This window comes from Schistocerca gregaria, chromosome 2 (assembly GCF_023897955.1).
Source record: "Schistocerca gregaria isolate iqSchGreg1 chromosome 2, iqSchGreg1.2, whole genome shotgun sequence".
In the NCBI taxonomy this organism is placed as follows: domain Eukaryota; kingdom Metazoa; phylum Arthropoda; class Insecta; order Orthoptera; family Acrididae; genus Schistocerca; species Schistocerca gregaria.
This window is the reverse complement of record NC_064921.1, coordinates 689,179,865-689,204,927: the sequence shown is the minus strand read 5'-3', so window position 1 is coordinate 689,204,927 and position 25,063 is coordinate 689,179,865. Positions and strand designations below refer to the sequence as shown.

The window sequence follows — 25,063 nt, the reverse complement described above, 5'->3', positions numbered from 1 at the left end:
GGGTGGCTGTGTTAGATGATACGGGCGCTTGCCATGTAGTGTTTTCTTTTTCCAATTTACTTTCTTCATATCTGTTGATGTTATGTGATCTAAAGGGTTGTAGAAGTGGTTATGAGATTGCAGTGGTGTATCCAAAGTATTTATATGAGTGATTGCTTTGTGTATTTTGCTAGTTTCTACTTGTTCTAGAAAGAATTTTCTTAAATTGTCTACCTGTGCATAATGTAGGTTTCTTATGTCGATAAATCCCATTCCTCCTTCCTATCTGCTTAATGTGAATCTTTCTGTTGCTGAATGTATGTGATGTATTCTATATTTGTGGCATTGTGATCGTGTAAGTGTACTGAGTGCTTCTATGTCTGTTTCTCCATTTCACTACTCCAAACGAGTAGGTCAATATTGGTATAGCGTAAGTATTTATAGCTTTTGTCTTGTTTCTTGCTGTCAATTCTGTTTTCAGTATTTTTGTTAGTCTTTGTCTATATTTTTCTTTTAGTAATTCTTTAATATTTGTATTATCTATTCCTATTTTTTGTCTGTATCCTAGATATTTATAGCATATGTTTTTTCCATCGCTTCTATGGAGTCGCTGTGGTTATCCAATATGTAATCATCTCGTTTAGTGTTTTTTCCCTTGACTATGCTATTTTTCTTACACTTGTCTGTTCCAAAAGCCATATTTGTATCATTGCTGAATACTTCTGTTATCTTTAGTATTTGGTTGAGTTGTTGATTTGTTGCTGCCAGTAGTTTTAGATCATCCATGTATAGCAAATGTGTGATCTTGTGTTGGTATGTTCCAGTAATATTGTATCCATAATTTGTATTATTTAGCATGGTGGATAGTGGGTTCAGAGCAAGACAGAACCAAAAAGGACTTAATGAGTCTCCTTGGTATATTTCACACTTCATCTGTATTGGCTGTGATGTGATATTATTTGAATTTGTTTGGATATTAAGTGTGGCTTTCCAATTTTTCATTACTATGTTTAAGAACTGTATCAGTTTAGGATCTACTTTGTATATTTCCAATATCTGTAGCAACCATGAGTGGGGTACACTATCAAAAGTGTTTTGGTAATCAATGTATGTGTAGTGTAGCAACCTTTGTTTGGTTTTAGCTTGATATGTCACCTCTGTATCTATTATCAGTTGCTCTTTACATCCTCGTGCTCCTTCGCAGCAACCTTTTTGTTTTTCATTTATAATTTTGTTCTGTGTTGTGTCATTAATTTCTGTGTAATGACTGAAGTTAATATTTTGTATATTGTTGGTAGGCATGTTATGGGGCGATATTTTGCTGGGTTTGCTGTGTCTACTTGATCTTTAGGTTTCAGATAAGTTATTCCTTGTGTAAGTGTATCAGGGACTGTGTATGGGTCTGCAATGTAATTGTTAAATAATTTATATTAAAAACAAAGATTCCAAGACTTACCAAGCGGGAAAGCGCCAGTAGACAGGCACAATAAATAAAACACACAAACACACACACAAAATTATTTGAATTTGTTTGGATATGAAGTGTGGCTTTCCAGTTTTTCATTACTATGTTCTCTATTTGGATTTAAATCAATTGCCGTGTGGCTAGCAGTGTCGCTACCATTGTGGGCGGGCATAGGGTTCAAGCATCGTCCCCGACCATGACAGCGCTTTTACAAGGCTTCATTAGATCTGTCCTGAACCAACTAATCACACTAAAAGGGGGGTTAGCCCTAGTGGTTTGTTCTTTTCGTCGCCTTTTATGACTGGCAAAACATACCGGAGGCCTATTCTTTCCTGGGCCTCCATGGTTTTTATCATCATCATCATCATGAATAGCAGCAGTAGCAGCAGCAGCAGCAACGTATTTTAGAGTTACTCATCTGTTTTATGAGTATCCAAGAGGCATTGATCTGAGTGGCAATACAAGGATTTTCAAGTATAATAATAGAAGTGGCTCACATTGTGGGACAGGCACAAAAGCTCAGTGAGTGAGAGAGAGAGAGAGAGAGAGAGAGAGAGAGAGAGAGAGAGAGAGAGAGAGAGTGTGTGAGTGTGAGTGTGAGTGTGAGTGTGAGTGTGAGTGAGAGTGTGTGAGTGTGAGTGTGTGAGTGTGAGTGTGAGAGTGTGAGTGTGAGTGTGAGAGTGTGAGAGTGAGAGTGTGAGAGTGTGAGTGTGAGAGTGTGAGAGTGTGAGTGTGAGAGTGTGAGTGTGAGAGTGTGAGTGTGAGAGTGTGAGTGTGAGTGTGAGAGTGTGAGTGTGAGTGTGAGAGTGTGAGTGTGAGAGTGTGAGTGTGAGTGTGTGTGTGTCAGTAACTGCCAAATTCCATGACTTCCCATTCTTTAACCCAATAAAAGTTGTGAACATATACAACATTGCAAATACACTTCTCGGGTTTGCCGCTGAATCATATTGTGTAACTCGCACAGTATTTCATCAATGTAACTGCTTGACATTATCAGGTGGTGGTAGCTCGTGCTGTCAGTGCTGCAAGGTGCGACTGATGATAACCACACGGCACTTTCAAAATCTGTCATGCCAAGAGCAGGCAATACACGTATGCAGGACAACGCTCTTAGTTGAAGGAAAGCGGCACTCCTGGTGCCCCCTGCTGGGAGCCACAGAAAGGCCACCCGTGCATGCACTATGGGCAATGACTGTGCTGCCAGATGCTCCTGTAATTAAAGGATGAACTAAATCTCAGTAGCGCTTTGCTTCAAGTGATGAATCCATAGTTCTTATTTTCCCTGTTTTGATTTAATGGCAGCCAGTGCTGGATACCAGGAGGCTCTCACTTGAAAACCTGCATCCCTGTTGATAAGATTGTATGCCGTATAAATATGTATGGCCTCCTCAACAACCCAGACCCAGAAAGATGGTGACAGGGATAAAATTTTCGTCTGTTCGTAAAGCATACCATGTCCCATATCCAGGCAATGCTCCACTACTACCGAATTATCAGGTTGCCCCAGGCATGTCATTGCCCCTACCACACGCACGGATGGCCTTTCCACAGCTCCCAGCTGGGGGCACCAGGAGTCACTTTCCTCCAGCTAAGAGCTTCTTCCCACACACCTGAACTGCCTGCTCACAGCATGATAAATTTTGACATCGCCATGTGATTATCATTAGTCGCCATGTGATTACCATTAGTCGCGCCTTGCAGCAGTGACAGCAGCAGCTAGGAGGAGATGGCCAATGACTTGAGTGAGTTTGACAAGTTACGTAATAAGAGAGGTAAACTGCTGCACACTATGGCGTTTTTATTGAGACACCATGGCAAGCAAACTGTCCCAACATTTGCTACATTTAACCACCGTATTGAATCTGCGGCTGCTGTTAGAAGTAAACGACGGACGAGCGCAGCTCTAGTGAGAGATAAGGCACACTACATAAGACGATAACTGTACATGGTGTCCACAAAATTGCTATTGCTGTATCTGAAGGTCTCTTCAAAACTCTCAGCATTATCCTGGGATTGGGTAGATAGCGCTACCTGGGTGCTAGCTGACTGGTCAAAACAACAAGCCAAGGTCCACCAAATTTAAAAATATTCTCGTCTTTAGGTCCAACAACAAGAAGGGAATGCACCATGTCAACGCACCGTGTTTAATCTCGCAGATTGAGTTCTGGACAACGCAGCTGTTGCAGTGCTCGAGAAAGGTTTGAACTATGTACCAACGCCACGGACAGCTCCAATCTGAGATGTCACAGCTGACATAGAACAGGCAATTTTGAAGCTTCCCAGTGACGTTGCAGATGAGATTAGGAGGGGCACCTGCCGAATTTTATCATGATCCTGGTAACTCAACAACCTGTTGACAGTGACAGGACTTGAATTTGTTCCATTATCCACAGGAAATGCTTAGATGTTCCCAATACTCTTTTTTTTTTGCTACAGCACGTTTGCTTTTCCAAGAATGTGTGCTTTACTGTAAAACACATAAAAGAACACACCAGACACCTTCCCTCACACTCAGGGAAAAAATATCACTAACAAGAAACAAACTTTATGGTGTTGGTTTTTTTTCCACAAGCTACAGCGAACTGCAACCTATCTAACTCTCAAATACAAAGTAAGTTGATGACAGAGACTGAATCATTGGCAGTTCTTGCAGACATCCTCACTAAGAATAGAGAAGGAACAGCATGTGCAGAGGTTGCTGGTAATGTCACCTTTAACATCAGTGCTTCGTTCATCACATCACACGGAACACTGATAGCTGACAACATGCTGCCATGCATGGTGTCTACACTTGTGAGCCACAACAGCAGAGACACACACTAGATTTTGTATGCAGTTTCAAAGAATGCTACAAAACTGTCCCTTTAACATAGAAATGGTGAATCAGTTGTTTAAGATAAGATCTATTCTCTGATGCTAAGCTCTGGTGGAACAAATGCTCTGAAATTTAGATGTCTGAAAGCACTAAACGTTTTAAAATGTCTTAGGGGTAAGAACTGGGGCAGGGGGGCAAGGATGGAGACAGACTGGTCCAGTACACTCACATCCTACAAAACATTTATCCACATGCAATTTCATTAAGGCAGTTTAGTCAATGAACAGCTAGACCTTCCTCTTTAAAGATGTGGTGTTAGGAATGAGACTGGTATGGTAGGCTCCTGAATAGTGGACAGTATCAAAGTGAGCCGCCTCTTGTCATCCAATGAGAACTCAGGGTGTGACATGTACGGAGTGAGGTCCATTTCTGAAATCCTATTGTCAGTATTGGGGCTCAACAAATCAGAGTTAGGATTTCGTTACTGCTGGGCAACTAAGCCCTTTTTGTGTCCTTGTTAAGCAATATCTCTAGCAACTTAATGTAATAGATATACCAGCTTCTTAAGAAAGAGGGATCAAAGAAATAGTCTCCCCAGATGATTTCCAGCCTCACACTTAACTTTAAAATGATGGCATTGAATAAGAGCAGCAATGCCCTTACAGTAATTTAAAAAGGTTTTTAAAGGCATTTTACTGGAGTATCATGAGCACAAAATGGTTTTCACCAATGTATCTAAGCAAGGGGACAATATTCTGTTGTTTTCACTCACTGTGCCATTAAAATCCAGCTACCGCACTACTTCTCAGAGTACCACACAGAGCTGTTAGCCATCAAGAAGGCAGATATTTGTCTGTATGTACTCTTAGTACTCTGCAGGCTATTCAGCAAATGTACCCAGCAGATAGGGTAGTTTAGAAGGTCTAGGATACTTCACACCACCTGCAAAGGTAGAAGAAAGCTGGGTACCTACATCAACATCTATATTCAACAAATCATTTCTGATTTATGGTGGAGGGTACATTGTATACCAAAGTCACTTCTCCCCCTTTCCAGTTCCAGTAAGAAATAGTTCACGGGAAGAACTGTTGGCGATAAGCTTCCTTGTGGGCTCAAATACCTCAAATTTTTCCCTGGTGGTCTTTTTTGCACGCTATATGTATGAGAAAATAATATATTTGTTGACTCTTCTAGGAACATATGTTCTGAGAACTAACAGTAAGCCACTCCGTGATGCACGACATTTTTCTATCAATGTCTGCCACTGGAGACAGTTGATCATCTCCATGATGCTTTTGGGCATACTACATGAACCTGTAATGAAACATGCTCTTTTTCTTTGGATCTTCATTATTTCCTCTATTAATCCTATACTGACACACAATATTGAAGTATTGGCTGAACAAGGGTTTTGTAAGCTACCTCCTTTGTTGACCAACTATATTTGCTGACTATTCTTCCAACAAATCCGTCTCTCACCTGCCTTCCCTGTGATTAGTTTTATGTGGTCGTGCAACACTTTCATGCATTTTTGTATGCATACTCCTAGATATTTTATGAGAGTAACTACTCCCAGTGATTGTTCTGCAATTGTGCAATCATAAAGTAATGGGTCTTTTGGTCTATGTATACACAGTATGTTACTTTGTTAATGTTTAAGGTCTGTTTCCACCCCCTGCAATTGAGTGTTGATTTGCTGTAAAATTGAGGGGAATGAGGAAGCTGACAGAGAAATTAAAGTAGCAGGGAAACACCACAGTTTAGCATAACATGACCCCCACACATGCCACTGTGTCACAAATAATGAAGAGTGTGATGGCTGAGTGGGAGAGAGAGAATGGCTGGAAGTGACCACTGAAATATAGGGTGATTATAATTAAACTTTCAACCTGTTGTGAAATAACACCACTGATCAGAATGACATCAAACTGCAAAGGAATATTATCAGAGAAGAGGGGGAAACATATGGCAGAAGAAAAATAAATAGTTACATAATATAGCAATAGATGGTGCTGTAAGCACCCTAATTAAATAGTGGTTGACTACAAATGACAAATGAATCTTAAAACAATGCCTAAGGTGCACATTTGACATTAAACAACCTGTACTACTAAGTGTGCTTGGGTGTACAGGTGTGATACTGTTAGTTGCGCAAGCCCACCGACCATGGCAAGGTCATATCACATTGGATGGGAAAAAATCTGCTTTTAATTGTCCTGAGGCCAAATCTGCATAAAAAGCATCACTCACGTCAGTTTTTAATTGTACTGAGGCCAAAAACTGATACTTTTTATGCAATCAAAATCAAATCGGATTATTAATTTCTGTGGGACTAGCGCAAAATATGTTCAATATGCTGTTCACAGTTTTCTGCAACAAGTTGGAATCAAGAAACAGCATGTTCCACAACTGATTGAAGTGTTTCCGGGGTCATGTGCAGAATGTGTTCCGCAATGTGTGCCTTCAATGCAGTTAAGTTTGCAATCTGAATGCTGAACACATCTTTCAGATAGCCCCAAAACCAGAAGTCACATGGATTAAGATCAGATGATCGGGACGGCCATGTTTTAGGGAAACAGTGCCTGATAATTCTAGCATTTCCGAAATGGCACTTCACTAGCTGCTTAAATGGATTTGCAATGTGCGGAGGTATGCTATCTTGCATTAAAATGATCTCATCCACACATCCATGCTGTTGAAGAGCTGGAATGACGTGGTTGCGCAAAAGACACTTAGTGCTTAGCAGTGACGGTACAGGTAACAGGACCAGCAGCACCTGTCTCTTCAAAAAAATATGACCCTGTGATAAACAATGCCTTAAATCCACACCCCACAGTGACCTTTTCAGGATGAAATGATACTAGTTGTTTTGATGCAGATTTTCCATTGCCCATATTCGGCAATTCTATGTATTGACATATCCTGTCAGATGGAAGTGGGCTTTGCCTGTCCGCAAAATCTTCCGCAGCCCAACATTTTCCACTTCCATTCAAGCAAAAAATTCTAAAGCAAAGGTCTCTCTTGCTGGCAGGTCAACAGGAAGCAACTCGTGCACATGGGTAATTTTGAATGGATAGTGAAGAAGAATATTTCGTAGGATTTTATGCACGGTACTCACATGTGTCCAATGTGCAGGCAATTCTCCGTGTACTACACATTTGCACACCACCACTCATCTCCTCCTGCAATGCTGTATTAATGGCTTCCACTAACGTTGAATCAATTTGTTTCCTCCCTCTACCAGGTTGCACACCAAAAGAACCAGTCTTATTGAATTTCCAACCCACAGCAGTCATCAGACCAACACCTTTCTTCAAAACCTTCAGTGTCCGCAACTTCTGCAGAGTGACGTGTGCAGAGTCATCATTCTTGTAATGTAGGTTTACAAGCAGAGCACTATCCTGCATCGAGACAGTCATGGCAAATGTTGCAGATACAAAAAGAGGAAAAGCCATTTACCCAGCATGTTTATACTAACTTCAATGGGTTCTGCACATGACAAGTGTTTTCATTTATGTATTCTGACACATGCAGTGCCAACTATTTATCAATTTTCACTTTTTTTCTTCTGCCATACGTTTTCCCCCTTCTCCGATAACATTCAGTTGCAATTTGACATCATTCTGGCCAGTGGTGGTATTTCTATAGCATTTTGAAAGTTTATAATGAAAGCTAATCACCCTGTATACCATTCTATGCTTAATAGTATATTCAGTCACTGGGTGATCAGCCTTTCGTTTGGCAACACTTCCACGGATGCCATTTACCATTCATTCAGGTGGATAGCTAGTTGGTGTACAGGCTCATACAGAAATGCTGTGTAGTAGTTGCACTAAAGTTGGTATGAAAGCAATAGGCCAAAAACTTGTTTTGAACGAAGCATTTTCATGTTAGTGCACACTTTTGAGTGGACAATATATATAGCCTGACTGCCTAGTGGTAAAGCACGAGACATAAAATTATGGCTGTGGTGGGAATGTGATATCTCAGTTGGCTGCAGTCCACAAAAAGTTTGCACCTCCTTTACAAACTTTCAACTGGCTTCATACAATGACTGAATTGCACTGATGGTGGAGTGGCAGTGCATTCTCCCGTGTTCACACACACAGTGGAGCTCACCAGTTTGTACTAACGCCAACACTACCTGCAAAAACTGATGGATACAAAAGGGATAAGGTAATAACAATTGGTGTGTTATGCCCAACCACACTATTCTAACAAACACATTTGAGATGTAGTTTCTCACTGATTAGTCTTAGAGCCAGTGGACTTTGCTTCCCCTACTTGAGTAGTGTCTGTCCTTTGTCAAAGTCTAGACAACCACACAGGAGAAAGATGGGCTATGGTCGGAGGCACCTCAAATGTAAATGCTTGAACGCGAAACAGTGTCACATAAAAGGAAAGAATGCATGTGTACTCTGTCTGTATTATAGGAGGAAACTGTCATGTAGGAAAAGTAAGGGTGCAGGCACATAAACAGCTTAAGAACTACACTTCATATTCCTGTCATCTATCTATGAGAAGGCACTGATCCTCTGATTATAAATGCTTGATGATGTCAGTGTCATTTTGTCCTAGCAGCATCATAAAGGTGCGACTACTACCAAGCAAATAATGTAATATCCATGACTATATTTTATTCAGAACAATACTCATGAATTTGAGTGAACTTTCTCATGATATTAATAAAAAAAGGACTGCATCAATACCAAAACAACAATTATTATTTTCAGCGACAATGTAATTTTTGGCAATCCAGTTCTAAGCAAAGAAAGGAAGGCAGAAAGGTGGATGGAGTATATAGAAGGTTTATACAAGGGCGATGTACTTGAGGACAATATTATGGAAATGGAAGAGGATGCAGATGAAGACGAAATGGGAGGTAAGATACTGCGTGAAGAGTTTGACAGAGCACTGAAAGACCCGAGTCGAAACAAGGCCCCCGGAGTAGACAACATTCCATTAGAACTACTGATGGCCTTGGGAGAGCCAGTCATGACAAAACTCTACCAGCTGGTGAGCAAGATGTATGAGATAGGTGAAATACCCTCTGACTTCAAGAAGAATATAATAATTCCAATCCCAAAGAAAGCAGGTGCTGACAGATGTGAAAATTACCGAACTATCAGTTTAATAAGTCACAGCTGCAAAATACTAACGCGAATTTTTTACAGACGAATGGAAAAACTGGTAGATGCGGACCTCGGGGAGGATCAGTTTGGATTCCGTCGAAATGTTGGAACACGTGAGGCAATACTGACCTTACGACTTATCTTAGAAAAAAAATTAAGAAAAGGCAAACCTACGTTTCTTGCATTTGTAGACTTAGAGAAAGCTTTTGACAATGTTGACTGGAATACTCTCTTTCAAATTCTGAAGGTGGCAGGGGTAAAATACAAGGAGCGAAAGGCTATTTATAATTTGTACAGAAACCAGATGGCAGTCATAAGAGTCGAGGGGCATGAAAGGGAAGCAGCAGTTGGGAAAGGAGTGAGACAGGGTTGTAGCCTCTCCCCGATATTATTCAATCTGTATATTGAGCAAGCAGTAAAGGAAACAAAAGAAAAATTTGGAGTAGGTATTAAAATTCATGGAGAAGAAATAAAAACTGTGAGGTTCGCCGATGACATTGTAATTCTGTCAGAGACGGCAAAGGACTTGGAAGAGCAGTTGAACGGAATGGACAGGGTCTTGAAAGGAGGATATAAGATGAACATCAACAAAAGCAAAACGAGGATAATGGAATGAAGTCAAATTAAATCGGGTGATGCTGAGGGAATTAGATTAGGAAATGAGACACTTAAAGTAGTAAAGGAGTTTTGCTATTTAGGAAGTAAAATTACTGATGATGGTCGAAGTAGAGAGGATATAAAATGTAGACTGGCAATGGCAAGGAAAGCGTTTCTCAAGAAGAGAAATTTGTTAACATCGAATATAGATTTATGTATCAGGAAGTCGTTTCTGAAAGTATTTGTTTGGAGTGTAGCCATGTATGGAAGTGAAACATGGACGATAACTAGTTTGGACAAGAAGAGAATAGAAGCTTTTGAAATGTGGTGTTACAGAAGAATGCTGAAGATTAGATGGGTAGATCACGTAACTAATGAGGAGGTATTGAATAGGATTGGGGAGAAGAGAAGTTTGTGGCACAACTTGACTAGAAGAAGGGATCGGTTGGTAGGACATGTTTTGAGGCATCTAGGGATCACAAATTTAGCATTGGAGGGCAGCGTGGAGGGTAAAAATCGTAGAGGGAGACCAAGAGATGAATACACTAAGCAGATTCAGAAGGATGTAGGTTGCAGTAGGTACTGGGAGATGAAGCAGCTTGCACAGGATAGAGTAGCACGGAGAGCTGCATCAAACCAGTCTCAGGACTGAAGACAACAACAACATGTAATTTTTTGTAAAAGTCATATCTTTGACAATACTCATGGAAAAAGATAATGAAAATCTCAATCTTTTGTTACTTATGATTATTTTAGAATAATTTTTCTTCTCATTCTACTGTTGTAATGATCGGATGTGATTGATGTCTCTTAACAAAGATGTCTGTAAAAAAACTGTATTATGTTGTTAATTAATATGTGAAAAACAGAGTTCTGTGTTTGAAATGAATCTTCTTTTTTTAAACCTTAATTTTATTGAAATTCTTGTCGTATATAAATGTTACAATAAGTTTTCTGCTCAGCTAAAAACGAGTGCAGCCATCAGCACGATTGATCTACAGCACGGTTTATTGGTAAATGCTGAATAATAAGTGATTAACATTGAGAAATATTTTCAAATGTTAATGCATATAGTGATGGTACAAAAAGATTATACATATATTATTTGTTGGTAGTAAAACAGGGCCTGAAGCAGAATCAATAAGTGATTGTCTTATGTTAGCCATCATTTTAGTGAAATACTGCAACGGCAGTTTTAAATTTAACTATTCGCCGGGAAAAGCATTGTTTAAATAAAACCTCATGTTACATTGTAATAAGTAACTAGTTTTATTGTAATCTTGTTGAAATTGTACAACACGCAATCAAAACACAATACTTCACACGTCACAATGTCTCACATGGTTTATATGTTAACATTGCACACCTGTCACCTACACAGCTCAACAGCTGAATTTCTTTCTGGTACTTTTCTATGGTATTGTAGGATCTGAAAGGACAATGAGTGGGTGCTCAAGCAAATATGTTATTTCATGAGGGTTCCAATTCTTGCCAATATCTGACAGCTGACAATATATCAGGAGCTAATAAAATCTGTATCATTATAAATTATACTGAAATCATTGTACAGCAGTTGCCATAACTAATAATATACAGAATAATGAGCTTTTTTAGAATGTTCATACAATACGTGATTTATTTACTACAATCATACATTAATTTTTTTGCATGCAATATTTTTTTCAGTTAATACTGTTCATTTAAGTAATTTTTTTTCAGTAATGTTCATTTTTATTACAATTTCATGTGGAATTACAAAATTTACTAAATCTATGTAAACAAAACGACAGAAAAATAATTTTACAAGAGGGGGATGGAGCGTGCCACTTGGCAGTTCTGTGGAAAGTGCAGGATCACCCTGGTACTGTTCTGGTGCCAGTTCTGCAGGTTCTCACAGTCTTTCCAGGGACTGCCAGATGTAGTGTATAGAATTAGCAACACTCAAACCCTCAGAACAGATTTTTATTTGCAGCATTGTTCCTAGATATAGATCTGGTCTGAAATAAGTGAAGGATCTAAACTAGAGACTTCATGAATTTTGTGACAGGCTCAACTGACTGAAGTTTGGAGACTTTCAGAGTTTTTTTTTGGATTGCTCAAACACACCACACACTTTGGAAGCAGCTGCTCAGATGGCATGGGAAGAGTGAGAAACTTTTTTGATGAAGGAAAACGTCTATGTCTTTAGATGAAAATACACCTCAAATTATTAATTTGATTGGACAACACATACAGAACATGGACCAAAATCCAGGAATGAATAATGGCAATATTATGAATAGGATAGATTGCTATTTACCATATACCAGAGAAAATGACAGACAGGCACACCATAAATATTTCTACTCATCTGAGATTTTTGCCAAATATTTCTGTGAACTTTCTGCTGTCACCTTAGAGATTGTAACTTGTTGAAAATTTTACTATGGCACTTTCGACTTTCTATTTCACAACATGCACGGAATGAACACCAAACATACACAAGACTACTCAGGAGGTAGTGTTTGCAGCACAAAGAAATGGCAATAAGTCAAGTGAGGTCCAAACTGAATGCATTTGAATAATGATAACTGGCAGCAGTGGATTTAGTAATAGCCAGCCAAATTTGGTAGGTTGAATATACCATGGTCAAATGGCGGTGGTAGATTAGCTGTTATTTACCCCATATCAACTGGAAAAGTTGTTGCAAACTGTCTCTATTACAACTTATAGAATCTTAATGGTAATTGGTGCATCCATAAGAATGCTTGCATGTATCCCACCCTAATTTAGACAACAGAATTCTAAAAAAAAATATTATATTTGGAATTTCTTCATCTATTTGAAGACAATGTATTCAAACCTTTACTATCATCTCTCAAATTAGCCTACATTGAAACTGAAGTCAATAAAAAGGAAAATCAAAAAATTACATTTGGCATTTAAAAATATATGATCCTACTACCAAAAAATGGACAAACAATTAATAGACACTGAGAAAACGACACAGCAGACAATGACTGAATTTTTATTAGATTTTATTTCAAAAATGCACTGAGAAACTCTCTTCTACCACACATTTATAAAGAATCTCTCGACTAAAGTGAATAACGTTAAATGACTGGAAACGGGAATAGTCATGAATCTAGCAACTAACGGCGAAATCCAAACGATCGAGCAACCTTGAGAGTTCCTTACGAGTGTAGTTTTCCTGCTCAGTGACAAACAAAAATAACTACAGGGACATTAATATTTTAAGGTGTGTGTAATTTTAATTGAGATTGGTGTATTTGGCCACGAGATAAGTAAAGTTGGCCATTTAGCTCTGAGGCAGAATGGTAAGTAGTGCGACCAGTGTAGAATCTGGGTATGTGATTGGGGGAATGTTTTATTGGTTTTCAGTAATGACAACCCACGGATGTGCATGACTTGTACCAGTCGGCTGTTATGGTATAAATATCAAGCATAAGCAAGATGGAGTCATGAATGTGTATTATTGAGATGTTCATCTTCAAATGCAGTTCATATTTGTAGCAAATAATATGAGATTAAACTGTGACTGTTGCAATACAACGCTACAGGTAGAAGAAAAATGAAATTCAAAACACTCAGTAACATTTATGATGGTGTCTCATATTGCATCATGCAAGTACGGTAGTTGTTATCAATCCGTTAACCATCCACTCACACAGACAATACAACAAGCCTTCATTAAGGACATTATGGTGTCACAACTTTGAGGTCACTGAGGACAGAAATCTAGAGAATTGTTGACACAAACCATTCCAAATGGTGCAGACTTTCGGGGATCAGTACTTGCTGGGACTGGCAGCCAATTTATCGCACCCTTACTAAGTCTGTCGGGGCTCATGTGGACTAATTGCCACCCAACAATGTCAGTATTGCCTCTTGAGCAAAACAGTTTGGCGACAACTGCTGTAATCTCAGACAGAGTACTTATCCCCTTAGATACAATCTTACAGAATATCTCCACAGATTTGGGACTGGCTAGCAGCATTTTTGTCTGACAGAACCCTATATGCTAAACTATTAAGAAAATGATTGACTGATATCAGAGGTACAATGAGTGTGAGCTCCTGAACCATTTTGTTGCATCCTAAGACTGCAACTATTCTTGGAATACAAAAATAGTTTTTGGGACAGCAGTATTGAAATTGTTTGTTGATATTACGGTCACCCACAGCAAATAATTCTTGTTGGATAAACTAAGAAAATTCAGACTAACTGAGATGATGAGTCTGCTCAGAGAACTGGATGGAATCTCTTTCAATTTATGTGAATTCAAGGTAATAGGCACAGCAAATGGGAAGAAAATGATGCTATCTGATTACAGTGTTCAGCCACATTAATGTGACCACCTGTCAGAAGCCTGAATAAGCATATTTTGCTGTGAAGACTGCTGCAAGACATGTAGGAATAGAGTCAGTAAGGTTCTAGAATGCACTGCCAGGGACATGGAACCATGCTAACTCCAGTGCCATGGCCAGCTACACCGAGTTTCTTGGTTGAGCATCCATGTCGCGGACAGCCCGAATGAGGTGCTTCCACAGATTCTTGATTGGGTTTAAATACAGGGAGTTTTGTGGCCAGATGAGTATGGTAAGTTCATCCTGGTGCTCTTCAAACCATGCGCATACTCATCGAGCTGTGTGACACTCCTGCTGGTAGATGCCATTGTGGTGAGCAAAATCAAACTGCAGGTAGGGGTGAATATGGTCACCAAGGCTGGATGCATACTAGTGTTGACCCATGGTGCCTTCCATAATGACGACATCAATCAGGGAATGCTGTGAAAACATTCCCCTGACTAATATGCCTTTCTCCAGGTGGACAAAAGCAGTAATGTTCACTTAACAGTCTTTAAGGAGACTTTAGAGCCTCTTGGATGATCTGGCTAGTCAGTTGCTGAACAGTTGCATATCTATTCATCCATATACATTTCTGCAGCTGTCAATCACCCCGTAATCTATGGCCCATGGGGCATCAGAGTTGCCTCAGCACCGGGTTTGGAATGTGCCATTTTGCCATGCACAGTGTACTTTAACCACAGTGGCACATAACAGATCACAAACTTAGCCATTTTGGATATACTTCTACCTTTGGCTTGAAAGACAATGGTCATGGCCTTGTATACATAAAATAAATGGTTCTGTTTCTGCATTATGACAACAACTGCATTGTTTTCTGCATACCCTGACACTTTATGTAACCTCCACTGCTAGTTTCTGCCATCTGCTGTCTATGAATGTTTATTGCACAGCGTCATCTAACACAGGCAGGGGTCACATTAATGTGACTGGATTGTGTATGAAGTTCTGAATTTAGCTTCTGAAACATGATTTGTTTGAAGAGTTCTACAAGAAATCTGTGCAGCTGTCAAGAAAAATGCTTGCCAAAGAAATTGGTATAGGCATGTGTATTCAGTCACAGAGATAGGTAAATAGGCAGTCCGCAATTCCTAAACAAGATAAGAAGTGTCTGGTGCAGTTGTCTAATTGATTACTGCTGCTACAATGGCAGATTATCCTGGTGTTGCAGTCAGGACACTAGTGATGGGACACAGCATCTCTGAGGTAGCAATGAAGAAGTGATTTTCCCGTACGGCCATTTCAAGTGTGTACCATGACTGTCAATCGATATGGGCTTCCAGAGCTGAAGGCCCATTTGTGTACCCATGCTCACTGCACAACACACAGCTTTATGCCTTGCCTGGGATCGTCAACACTGGCATTGGACTGTTATTGACTGGAAACATGTTGCCTGGTAGGACGAGTCTTGTTTCAAATTGTATTGAGCGGATGGACGTGTACAGATATGGTTGGTTGGTTGGTTTATTGGTTTGTTTAAAAGAGGGGGGGGGGGGGGGGGGAGGGACCAAACTATGAGGTCTTTGGTCTCTTGTTCCTAATAAAACAATACCACAAGTGTGAGAATAAAATAGATGAGAGAGAACACAAAACAGAGAGAAAGGAAAGACCACAAGAATGAAGGAAAGGCAACAAACACTAAAAGGAACAACAGAGAGATGCAAGAAACAGTTAGAAAAGAGTAAAACAAGGAAGCAGATTACAGTGGCTGACCAACCATGAAACTAAAAAGGAAAAGCCAGCCACCCTGCAACACATTAAAACCTTCACCCTAAAAGCACTAGGGTGGAGGAATGACAAAGTACAGGTGCCAAAACTCAGATTGAATGATAAAACCCACCCCTCACGGAAAAACATAAAACCAAATCAGCCAATGAGGCGTTGTCTGCTAAAATCAATGATAACGAGTCCGACATCCGAAGATGAAGTTGGAGGGCAGCCAAAGAAGGATAAACGAGAAGAATATGGGCCACTGTCAACCGGGCACCGCACCGACACTGAGGTGGGTCTTCACGATGCAGACGGTAGCGGTGGGTTGCCCATGCATGACCAATGCGGAGCCTGCAAAGAACCACAGAGTCCCTGAGAGGCGCCCTCATCGAGGACTTCCACACATTTGTGGTCCCCTTAATGGCTCTCAGTATGTTGTGCGTACTGAGATTGTGCCATTCCATCTCCCAAAGCTGAAAAACGTTGCGGCGTAATAACGAACGCAGATCAGTTTCGGGAATGCCCATCTCCAGAAGTGGTTTCCATACCCAAAATTTATCAGATTTCTTTTAGTACCCACGTGGATGACCTTGCACTTTTCCTTGTTTAGTGAAAATTGCCACTTTTCGCACCATACAGAAATTCTCTCTAGATCATTTTGTAATTGGAATTGATCGTCTGATGATTTTACTAGATGACAAATTACAGCGCCCTCTGCAAACAATCTAAGGGGGCTTCTGAAATTATCACCTATATTATGTATGTAAATCAAGAACAGCAGAGGGCCTATGACACTACCTTGTGGAATGCCAGATATCATTTCTGTTCCACTCCATGATTTACCATCTATCACTACAAACTAAGACCTCTCTGAGATGAAATCACGAATCAAATCACACAACCGAGATGATACTCCAATGCACACAATTTGATTAATAGTCGCTTATGAGGAACGGTCTCAAAAGCCTTCTGGAAACATAGTATCGATCTGAGATCCCTTCTCCTGCAGCACTCATTACTTCATGGGAATAAAGAGCTAACTGTCTTGCTCAAGAACGATAGTTTTTGAAGCCGTGTTGGTTATATTTCAATAATTAATTTTCTTCAAGGTGATGCATAAACGTTAGAGTACAGTATATGCTCCAAAATCCTACTGCAAATTCAGGTCAGTGGTGTGGGTCTGTAATTCAATGGGTTACACCTATTTCCTTTCTTGAATATTGCTGTGACCTGTGCTACTTTCCTGTCTTTAGGAACAGACCTTTCGTCAAGTGAATGGTTTTATTTGATTAATAAGTCCACTTTAGTGGCACCATCATCGGTAACATTTCTATCGCTATCACACAGTGACAGTATTGACCCTTTTTTTTGCGCCACTTGTGTACTTTACATATGATCAGAATCTCTTTGGGCTTTCTATCATATTTTGGGACAATGTTTCATTGTGGAAAGTATTAAAAGCATCTCACTTTGACGTCTGCACTAAATTTCGAGCTATTAAAAGCATCTAGCGTTGATGTCCGCACAATTTTGAGCTTCCGTGACACTTAGCCAGTCTTGGAGATTTTGCGTTGTTCTGAATTTGGTATGCTTTCTTTCGTTGCTTCTGCAACAGTGTTCTGACGTGTTGTGTGTACCATGATGCATCAGTCCCGTCTCTTATTAACTTATGCAGTATGAATCTATCTACTGCTGTCGATACTGTATCTTTGAATTTGAGCCATATCTCGTCTACATTTACATAATTATCTTGGAAGGAATGGAGACACACTTAGGAAGGCATCAAGCGAATTTTTATCTGCTGTTTTAAATAGATGTATTTTGCGTTTATTTTTAGTGGTTTTGGTTGATACGGTTTTGAGCCTCACTACAATTACCTTGTGTTAACTAAGCCCTGTATCAATCATGACACACTATTAGATCAGGCTTATTCATGGCTAAGAAGTCAAGTGTGTTTTCGCAACCATTTACAATTTGTGTGGGCTCGTAAAGTAGTTGTTCAAAGTAATTCTCAGAGGAAGCATTCAGTACAATTTCAGAAGATTTTTTTTTCTGTCTACCATCGGCTTTGAACATGTATTTTCGCCAACAAATCGAGGGTAGATTGAAGTCTCCACCAATTATAACTATATGAGTGGGGTACTTATTTGTAATGAGATTCAAGTTTCTTTGAACCGTTCAGCTATTGTGTGATCTGAGTCGAGGGTCGGTAGAATAATAAAGCAGTACCCAAAAGACAACTGTTGCCCAATGTTTAATCTGAAAGAAGTCTTTACAATGAAAGGCGGCAACTACAGACTGTTCAGTGGTTAACAATCTGGATATTGAACTTGATAAAAGACCTATTAAATATGTTCTTTTCATTTTTATATCGGGTGTGGTACGAGTGCTTTCATCAGCAACAGGAGCATAACTCTGCATATGAAATTTGAGCAGGAAGAGATAAACACACAATAAAATGAAATATACATACTTACACAAGGAGAATTTAACTGTCATATTCAGCGTTGGTTTAAGCCCCAAGCGACATAAGCTGCTGCTTGGGGCAATGAGCTGAGAGGGGAATCAGAGACACCATGGTTAAGATTTCAATGTAGGACATATCATATTTAGTAGTGGCTACTTGGAATGGCATGCTGAGAGGAACATCCAAGTAAAATATATGTCTACAGTGTGTATCACACTTAGCAGTGAAAACAAGACTGACAAGGTTGAGTGGGAACAGAAAAATGGGGAGGGGAGGGGGACAGTGGTAAATCTAACGTCACTTGTGTGGAAAAATGTACTCAAACCAGACCAGGCTAAATCTTTAAGAAACATCTGGAACCTCATATTTTACTTACCTTCCTGTATATAAGTGAACAGCATGCTACCCTTATTTTCATGCCCATATGGAGAATAGCCATCATATATGGATGAATAACAAATATGTTGAATGCTGAACATAAAATAACAGCAGCTGCATATCCATATGCCTCTTCTTCGGAAATGTCACTTCCAGGATTGAAAAAACGTATCAGTCGACCTAAGAACAAAGGTTGTGTAAGCCTGTGAAAAGAAGATGTAAATATTTTAAATCTTACATTTTCCTCACTGTGAAGTTGGCTCAAAGAGTCACTGGATTTCAATAATATGACTCATACCAAGAGATTTGGGAATAAGAACAACTAACTTTCCCAGAGAAAACATTAAGTAATTCAGTTTTGCAAAATTGAGAGAGATTCTTTTCCAGAAGCTGAAAAGTGCAAAAAGTGATGTACTTGCAGTATTAAAAGTCTATCAATGAAAAATATTTTGTCAGTTACTATGAATCAAATATATAAAAATGATATTGGCTTCAATATATATGCACCAATGGGAAAGTGCTGAGCAAAGCAGATTACTTCTTCAATATTCGCTGCACTGTACTTCTGAAGTCAGTTGTATTTCAGTTAGACAGCCCATACAGGTAAAACATTTCTCACTATCGCACTATAAGGTTACACATACACAAAGAATCTGCACACATTAATATTCATGCTGCCCAGATCCAACTAAAGTTTCAAAAAACTTAAGGAGAACATAACAAAATGGTATGTTTGAAGCATAATACTTTCATTTCCAACGTGTGCTCTGGAAAAAAAAGGAAAGGTCAACAACATAAAATTTAGTTACATTCTTCACTAGGGGTTTAAAGTTAAGCTCTAGAAACAGCCATCATGCAATTAAACTGGCTACATCTGAGTAAATTAGTACCTGTGAAGTTCAAAAATTTCTCAGTACTACATTCTTCTTTTCATTGTCATGTACATGATTTGATTTATTAGAATTCTCTCAAAGAGTGTCAATGTACAAACCAAACAAACATCAATACTATTTACTTTTCCTGCAGAATTTCCTTCTGGCTGTGTGAAGTGAAGTATCTTATCAGATAACCCAGGAAGACAGGTTGTTGGAGTCTGCACAGGAAACAGGATTGAGGTTGAAAACGCAGCACCAGTTGATACTAAAATTAACAGGAATTATCAAAAACACACACACACACACACACACACACACACACACACACACACACACAGTGACAATATTTGTTACTAATCATTGTTTAAACATTATGTTGCAACAGAATTAACTGCTGTATTTCTTTCCAAAATTATATAGTATAACTGTTGTTATGCTCTGGGTTATTTTTTATCATTTCTGCAATCATTCCTTAGCACTCTTCACGCAATTTTGTAAACAGTGAGCCTGTATCTATAGTACTCTAAAAGCATGGCAGATTACATATGTAGTGTACCTTAATTATCAATCCCTCTCCTCTCCCCCCCCCCCCCCCCCCCCGACCCCCGCCATCCCGCCCCCCCCCTTGCTGCTCCATCTCTGGATGGTGTATACAAATAAATATTGTCAGTTTGCCGTACTAGTATGGCTGCAATTCTTTTGTTGTGTATCTCACTCTACACTGATCGAACTCGCAATGAATTGTGGAAATTGTCTTCAGTCTTCTCAATTTCTTCCACCTCTATCTACATATGAACTCCACCGGGCACAGTATGGTGCATGGAGGATGGTACCTGGCTGGTGATAATCCCAAACACTCGAGCAATACTCAAGAATGGGTAGTACTAGCGTTCTAAACATGATCTCCTTTATGCATAACTCACACCTTCCTAAAATTCTCCCAATGAACCAAAGTTTACCATTTGCCTTCCCTGCCTATGCCTTACATGCTCATTTCATTTCATAGATCTTTGGCATGTTACATGTATATATTTAATTGATCAGACTGTGTCAACAGCACATTACTAACACTTTTAGGTGTCACTGATCACACCAACTAAAAATTTCATCTGTCATCTTGTATCCTACACAGTCACTCAACTTCAACATTTTCCCACACACCACAGCATCAGCAGCAAATAACCATAAACTGCTGACCATGCTGTCTGTCAGATTTATGTAAATAGAATAATAATAATAATAATAATAATAATAATAATAATAATAATAATAATAATAGCAGTCCTATCACACTTCCGTGGGGAACTCCTGACAATATCCTTGTGTATGTTTACTGCTCACTGTCAACACTGGGTTCTATTACTTAAGAAGTCTTTGAGCCAATCACATTTCTGGAAACTTACTCCGTACACTCATACCTTCATTAACAGACTCCAGTGGGACACTGTCACACACTTTTCAGAAATTTAGGAATACAGATTCTGCCTGTTGGCCTTCATCTATGGTTTGCAGGACATCAAGTAAGAAAAGGGCAAGCCGAGTTTCACACGAGCAACGCCAATTCGTGGACAAAAGATTGTACACCTGAGGAAATTATTAAATTCAAACTGAGAACATGTTCAATAATTCTGCAGCAAACCTATGTTAAGGATAATGACCTGTAATTTTGTAAGTATGTTCTTTTACCCTTTTTATACACAGGAGTTACCTACACTTTTTTCCAAGTCCTGATGCTGTGCTGGGTGATTCACAATTAATGCAACACATTTAAGAACCCAATGCCATAGAGTACTCTTTAAAAAACTAAACTGGGATGCCACCTGGACTTAGAGAAGCAACTGAAAAAGTTGAGAACAAATCAGTCACTATGACAGAGATGCCTATTACAGTGTTGTCCACAGGTATATGTGCAATGGTGGAACAATAATATTGTTTTTGTGATCTTCCTGTGTGAACAATTTCTTAACTGTGAAATCTGAAACTTTCGTTTTCCTCTTGCTATGTTTTATTGGTGCAGCAGATTGCTCAATCAGTAACTGGACAAAAGCCTTTGACCAACTCAATGATTTTACTTAGAATTTTCTCCGATTCCATAAAAGTTTCTAGTTGATGGCTCCACACCAAAAAATGTCAAATTCGAGGAGTGACCTGCACAACCTTCTATTATTCAGATACATCTTTTAGAAGAATCTGCCTTCCCTATGATGCACTTAATGTGATTCTTCCACCTAAATTTCTGCAAAGATATATTTGTAAGTGGTTAATGATTTTTACACATAATTTACAGCATAGCCAAAAGATAAAGAATCTTTTCATCCATTGACAGACTTATAGGGTGTTTCACAAAGGAAGCAGGCATTGTGTCTGGCACTACACTAGAAACATAGCTCCAAAGGTAGGTCCTTATTACAACATGATGATCCAGCCTGTTGCTCTTTCAGTATTGTTATCTCATGAAGGACAATTCAATAGTATATGTCCCCAACTTGTCTATGAAAACATTATGGGGTGTTTTCATTGATAGTATAGTCCTTATCACATAACCCTGAAGTGCCATATGGCACAATTTGCTTGGACCTCTGTCCAAAACTAACTTTGTTGGACTTCTGCTTAAGGCTGCTCGTAACTTAGTGTCTTTTTGATTATAGCTAATATTCCACCAACCTCACCACCTGAGCAATGAGTCATGCAGTGATTGGTACCTGCCAATGGGGCATACACACCCAAAAATCACCCATGACATCAATTACATACAACATGAAACGCTCTACATCACAGTATACACTGAGTAAATTGTCACCCTTATGCAACCTTATTTGCAATACAGCAAGAAGCTGTTTTTTACAGATGACTGATATGAGTACACAGTGTCTATTGAGTGCGAGTTATGTTACTGTAACTTTTGAAACTTTTTAAATAAGGATCCAACACACTATGGACACCGGATGTACATGTGCAGCTTATTGCCATCTTCCAGACTTTGTGAGAGTTGTTTAACTATCAGCATAAGGGACATATGAGCATTATGCAGACAGATCACAGAGAGAGTTGGCTGCAGTGCAATGAATGAAAAATGAGTGGCAATGAGATATATCCAAGACAACAGTGGGCCAGGAAGAGTAGGCAGTAGTTCTTCCAATAAAACTCACCACATGAGGATTGGAGGATACTCCAACCGACTCTGCTTTATAGACAGATGGCAACACCTGAAATCCAAGCAGACCTTACAGAGAGGGTACCTCCATGAAATGTCAATAACAGATTACTGGAAGCCAATTTGAGATCTAGAGTTGCCATGTACTGTTTACTGCTGGCACCAAACCACGAACACTAAAGACTTGCATAGGGTAGAACCAGAGTCAGCTGGGACTGAGTAGCATTTTGTGGGGTTCAGGAATAAGTGTAACTTCTGTCTGTGCTAGTCATATTGACACAGATGTATCCACAGAGGATCTGATGAAAGGTCACAGGAAGCAGCGATTCTTGAGACCTACAGCTCTCGAATTCCTGGAGTCACAATGTGGGGTCCAATAACATACAACAGGACTGATCTGGTAATTGCTGAAAGGAGTCTGAATACTTGCCAGTATTTAGTAAGAAGTAAACGTGGTTTTCATATCCTTCATGATCAGGGTAGTAAATTGATGTATTAAAACAATGCAAGATTCCATACTATAGTTTACACCACAAACGCCTCAGAATGTACAGAACCCTTCACTGGCCTGGTCAATCCCCTGATTTGTCACCAATGTATTATTTAACAGTGGTCTAGGGTCAAGGAGAAGTTTTAATGAGGGTACTGAAGAGGTGATCCAGAATGTTAAGGTACAAGAAAATCCAATGATCATGGGGGGGGGGAGGGGGGGTTGGAACAGAATTGTGGGGAAAAAAATAGAAAGAAGGGTTACTAGTAAAAATGCGTTTCGTGGTACGAATGAGTGAAGAGAAAATAGACTGAGTTCTGCAATAAGGAATACTCCACTCAAAAAATCACAAGAGGATGAGATATACATAGTAAAGATCTGGAGACAAAGGAAGATTCCAGCTGGATAACATTATGGTCAAGCAGAGATTTCAAAATCAGACAGTGGATTGTAATGTGTGCCCAGAATCAGATAGACTTACATCATAATTCAGTAGTGATGAAGAGTAGACTGAAGTTTGAGAGAATCAACTGGAAGGATCAGTTTGGAAGGAAATGGAGTACGTAAGTACTGAGGAGTGATGAGACATTTGAAGTTTGTCAAGTCTAAATGGCTGCAAGAAAAATGTGAAAAAATCAAAAAAAGAAATTATTATTGGATGGACTGATTCGGCATATAGAAAAGTCGAAACAACATTCAGTTAAATTGAAAGCAAATTGCTAATACTAACAGTGCAATGAGAATCCACTATTAAACACAAAAGGGAGAATGGATAGGTGGAAAAGCTACACGAAAGGCCTCTATGAGGGTGAGAATTTGTCGCACAATTTGACAGAAGAAGAAACTGGAGTTGATATGAAAGATATCAGAGACAGAATCTGGAAGATGAGAGATCCAATTGGGTAGAAGCTATAGATGACATGCCATCATAATTCCTAAAATCAGTGGGGCAAGTGGCAACCTATCAACTGTTCAAGTTGTTGTGCAGAATATTCAAGACATGTGATGTACAATCATCCTTTCGGAAAAATATCAACCACACAATTTGGAAAACACAAAGGGCTGGTAAGTGTGAGAACTGTCTCACAATCAGCTTAACAGCTCATGCAACCACGCTGTTGATGAGAGTAATACACAGAACAATGGAAAGGAAAATTTCGGATTTGTAAGGAGATGGTCAGTAGGCTTTAGGACAGGTATAGGCCCACAGGATGAGGATAGCCGTGGTCTAGGGGTAGCGTCTAATTCATAATCAAAACGTTTTCGGTCCCGGGTTCGATCCCCGCCACTGCCTAAATTTTGATAAATAATCAGCATTGGCGGCCGAAGACTTCCGGCATAAGAAGTCAGCCTCATTCTGCCAACGGCCTTGTCAAAGAGGGCGGAGGAGCGGATAGAGGTTCAGGGCACTCTCTTGTCCTAGGGGTGGGAAATTGCCCCTAAAGGCGGAAGAATCAGCAATGATCAATGACATGAGGATGCAGAAGGCAATGGAAACCACTGCATTAAAGACACGTAATGTGTATCCACAGGACATGTGGCCTATATCTGAAGTGTCATGATAATCTCTCCATTGACAAAAGATTCCGGAATAGTCCCCCATTCAGATCTCCGGGAGGGGACTGCCAAGGGGG

The 25,063-nt window shown here is 39.5% G+C and overlaps 1 protein-coding gene across 3 annotated transcripts in view; it reads right to left on the bottom strand.

Moving 5' to 3' along the window:
• Nucleotides 1-25,063, bottom strand: part of LOC126334771 (probable multidrug resistance-associated protein lethal(2)03659) — a 257,707-nt gene that overhangs the window by 63,347 nt on the left and 169,297 nt on the right. Inside the window, exons 2-3 of one of the 3 annotated variants that reach the window (XM_049997353.1) lie at nucleotides 19,926-20,003; nucleotides 18,909-19,090 (exon numbers count right to left, since the gene is read on the bottom strand). In XM_049997353.1, the coding sequence (XP_049853310.1) occupies nucleotides 18,909-18,974 (66 nt within the window). In that variant the 5' untranslated portion in view covers nucleotides 18,975-19,090; nucleotides 19,926-20,003. Of the gene's footprint in view, nucleotides 1-18,908; nucleotides 19,114-19,925; nucleotides 20,004-25,063 lie in introns of all 3 variants that reach the window. The other 2 variants (XM_049997352.1, XM_049997354.1) reach the window with 2 other exon arrangements.